Source organism: Mus caroli, chromosome 9, assembly GCF_900094665.2.
Source record: "Mus caroli chromosome 9, CAROLI_EIJ_v1.1, whole genome shotgun sequence".
In the NCBI taxonomy this organism is placed as follows: domain Eukaryota; kingdom Metazoa; phylum Chordata; class Mammalia; order Rodentia; family Muridae; genus Mus; species Mus caroli.
Window position 1 is genome coordinate 20,564,778 of NC_034578.1, and position 4,004 is coordinate 20,568,781.

A 4,004-nucleotide genomic window follows, 5' to 3' on the forward strand; every position below is an offset into this window, starting at 1 on the left:
GAGATTCCACCTCACACCAGTCAGAATGGCTAAGATCAAAAATTCAGGTGACAGCAGATGCTGGCGAGGATGTGGAGAAAGAGGAACACTCCTCCATTGAACTAACCAGTAACCCCCGCCCCCAGAGCATCTATCTCTAGTTGCAAATGTACCAGAGAATGGCCTTAGGCCATCAGTGGAAGGAGAGGTCCTTGGTCTTGCGAAGATTATATGCCCGGGTACAGGGGAATGTGAGGGTCAGGAAGTAGGAGTGGGTAGGTTGGGGAGCAAGGCAGGGGGAGGGTATAGGGAAGATTTGGGATAGCATTGAAATGTAAATGAAGAAAATGTCTAATTAAAAGAAAGAAAGAAAGAAAACAACAGTAAGGATATCTGAAAAAGTCATGAGAAATCACTTGACTAACCACCTACCTTAAAATAATTATAATACATGTAAACTGACACATAAATACACATATATAGTTCAGATGAAATTTTTCTGTCTGGGCTGAAAACACTTTTTCCAGGAGCCAAAGTCCACCTAAGCCAATTAAATACCAGGCATGAGAAGTCCTTCTTTGAGGTGCTGGTCAGTGTTGTCCACGAGACTCCCGAAACATACAGGCTATTGCTTCTGCTATTGGTTGCCCCTGGTCTCAAGACACCATGCACCATGCACTTCAAATCCAGGCCCCTGAACTAGAACTCACCCGAGTTTCTCCTCCCTGAGGACCAACTTCCATGGTACCAGTAGCTGCCAGGCAAGTACATAAAGGAGGGAAACAACCAATAGTCCTGTCTACCCATGTCACCTATCAACCAGATCCAACTGAATCTCAGTAAGAATATTAACCACATTTAAAGGTAAGTCTCATACCCAAGAAGTAGATGGCCAACACAAAATACACTCTGTGGGTTTTTTGTAGACATTTTGTCTCCCATTACTTTGTTTGTTTGTTTGTTTGTTTATTCTAGTTTGCTTGGTTTTTGTTTGATTGTTTTTCAAAGAGCAAGAAAGAAGATGCAGAGTTGTGTCTGTGGGGAGTATTTAGGAGGACTTGGGGAAGGAGAAACAGTGATCAGAGCATATTACATGAAAAACTATTTTTCAATAAAAAATAATCACAAATTAAGCTTCCTAATATTTTTTGTTGTTTTTCAAATTTCTAGACTCCCATTAAAAACCAGACTTTGTAAAAGTAAACATTAAACATTCAAGGATTTCTGATTCATATGTTACCAAATAAATCTTACTTTGGCTTTTCCCACTCTCTCTGCCCCTTCACATGGTCTCCATGACTCCCTGTGGCCTCAAAGCCAAGAGACTGGCCACAGCAGAGTCCTGGATGCAGGTGTCCCATTTGCTCCCTCTGTTATTATTTCCACACTAAGGTGTTCTCTCCAACATCACATGAGGAGAGGAACATTTTATGGTGTGATCAAATTTTTAAAACATCTATAATTAATAAGTCTAAGACATCCCCTCTCTTTCTCCCCTCTGATGTCCTTACATTTACCATTTTTTATAAGTCTGTTAGTACTTGTTTTGTAAAGATTCCTCACCTCTGGGTAAAGATGGAAGCGTTTCACTGTGTTGATTACCAGGGGATACTCAGTTAGCCTGTCATTCATGATCATCCACAGTCCTTCCAGAAACGAAGGTGCTTCGATAATGGTCTTGAAGTAGGAATAATAAAGTCCCTTTAAAGAAAGACACACATTGTTAATGTCAATAAACCTTAAATTATTCACTCTCTTTTTAAGAATATCTTTCTTATGTAATAAAAAAATAAGAAATTGTTCCCTAAAAAGACTTCTTAATGACTCCTTGCTATTAACATTCTCAAAACTATAAACAATTCTTCCTAGTTTTCTGAAGGTCTGAGATTCTTCAGATTAGATGGATGGTGGTATGTAGTACTGAGGGTGCTTTAAAGTGTGACTCAGATGGACTTTTAACTTGACCAAATCTAACATTTTCTCCATATGCTTAGACATTGGCATATAATGAATTCTATCAGAAACAGGGGCGTCTCCATACCATAGTGCAGCCCTGCATTAAGAGAGGAATGGCTGCTCGGCTAAGGTGTAACACGTGCTCATCAGAATCAGGGGACTGGCCCAGGTTACTTAATATCTATACCTGGGGACTGAACTGACTTCTGCTGTTGCTCATAAAGGCTGTGCTGCAAAGAGCTCACCCTGGTGTGGTAAACCCAGCACAGGGAACAGTAGCCTCCTTAGATCAGTAGGGGCTTTCAACATAAAACTGGAGGGTTCCTAGAGACTGTGCTACTTCACATTCTTTTCATTATAAATTTTCTAGTTTCAAATAAAAACCAAAGTGCCACAGTTTTACAGGAGAAAATCAAGTGTCCTATTCTTCAAAAAGAAAAATTAAAAACAACTTTTCTGTTTTCTTTTTATTTATCCTTCTCTCATACAGTACATCCGGACCACACCATCCTCTTCCACCACTCCTCCCAGGTTCCCCACCATACTCCCACCAATCCCCTCTTTTCTAGACCCACTGCTCCTCAGGTTGCCTTGAGAATAGGCCTCCAGGGGCTATCAACCAAAGATGCCATGCAAGCTACAGTAAGACTAAAAACTCTACATTCCTTCCTGCTTCATCAGCCTGCTTTCGGGTTGATATGTTAAACAACACTCCGGGCTTCCGAATTCAGGCTGCTTTCTAATGAGCCATTTCGGTACATTTTAGATTTTCCTTTTTCACCTCATGAGGGTCACTCAGCAATACAACAATTGAAAGATACCTAATATGTCAATGTCTATACTTAGGGAAACAATATAAAATGATTTTGGTTAATAGCAAGCTATTGTTTTTATGGCATATTCTTCCACTCACTTTTCCCTTCATCACACCACAGCCTGGTAAGTCTGACATGATTTGTGACTGAGATCAGAGGCACCTGGCCAGTCATCAAAGAAATAACCCACATAGCTACTGTCTGCATCCTGTGCCTGTCATCAAAGCCTTGCTGGCCACAGCCATGCGCTTATTTAATGGTAGGTTTATGTCATCCTTGGAAATACCTTTGAAATATTCAAAGGCCATATAAACATTAATAATATGTTCAAACCCTGAATGCAAGTGCTTCAAGAGGATTATGAGAAGGAAATGAAAGGCAGTGACCAAGGCTTGGAGTGTACAGACAAGCACACACAGTAAGCACATAAAAATAATGAATTGCACCAAAATTCATTTCAATTCCTGTTAAATTTCTACCATCTTGTCCCACGGTACTTTTTTTTTTTTAGTAGATGTTTTCATTATTTACATTTCAAATGTTAATCCCTTTCCTAGTTTCCCCTCCGAAAATCCCCTATCCACTCCCTCCTCGCCCCCTGATCCCCAAACCTCCCACTCCTGCTGCCTGGCCCTGGCATTCCCCTATACTGGGGCATAGAATTTTCACAGGACCAAGGGCCTCCCTTCCCATTGATGGCCTACTAGGCCATCCTCTGCTATATATGCAGGTAGAGCTATGAGTCCCACCATGTGTTTTCTTTGATTGGTGGTTTAATCCCGGGGAGCTCTGGGGGTACTAGTTAGTTCATATTGTAGTTACTCCTATTGGGCTAAGAACCCCTTCAGCTCCTTGGATACTTTCTCTAGCTCCTTCATTTGGAAACCTGTGCTCTGTCCAATAGATGGCAGTGAGCATCCACTTCTGTATTTGCCAGGCACTGGCAGAGCCTCTCAAGAGACAGCTATATCAGCCTCCTATCAGTAAAATCTTGTTGGCATCAGCAATAGTGTCTGTGTTTTGTGGTTATTTATGGGATGGATCCCAAGGTGGGGCAGTCAATAGATGGTCATTACTTTAGTCTTTGCTCTGGACTTTGTCTTTGTAACTCCTTCCATAGGTATTTTGTTCCTCATTCTAAGAAAGAATTCAGTATCCACAATTTGGTCTTCCTTCTTCTGGAGTTTCATGTGTTTTGCAAATTATATCTTGGGTATTCTGAACTTCTGGGCTAATATTCACTCATCAGTGAGT

General features: G+C 41.0%; 1 protein-coding gene across 1 annotated transcript in view; it reads right to left on the bottom strand.

The window, feature by feature from the left end:
- The window catches only part of Dpy19l2 (dpy-19 like 2), a 129,103-nt gene that overhangs the window by 111,974 nt on the left and 13,125 nt on the right, over window positions 1-4,004 (bottom strand). The window contains exon 4 of the mRNA XM_021171758.1: window positions 1,543-1,680. Within this exon, the coding sequence (XP_021027417.1) occupies window positions 1,543-1,680 (138 nt within the window). The remainder of the gene's footprint in view (window positions 1-1,542; window positions 1,681-4,004) is intronic.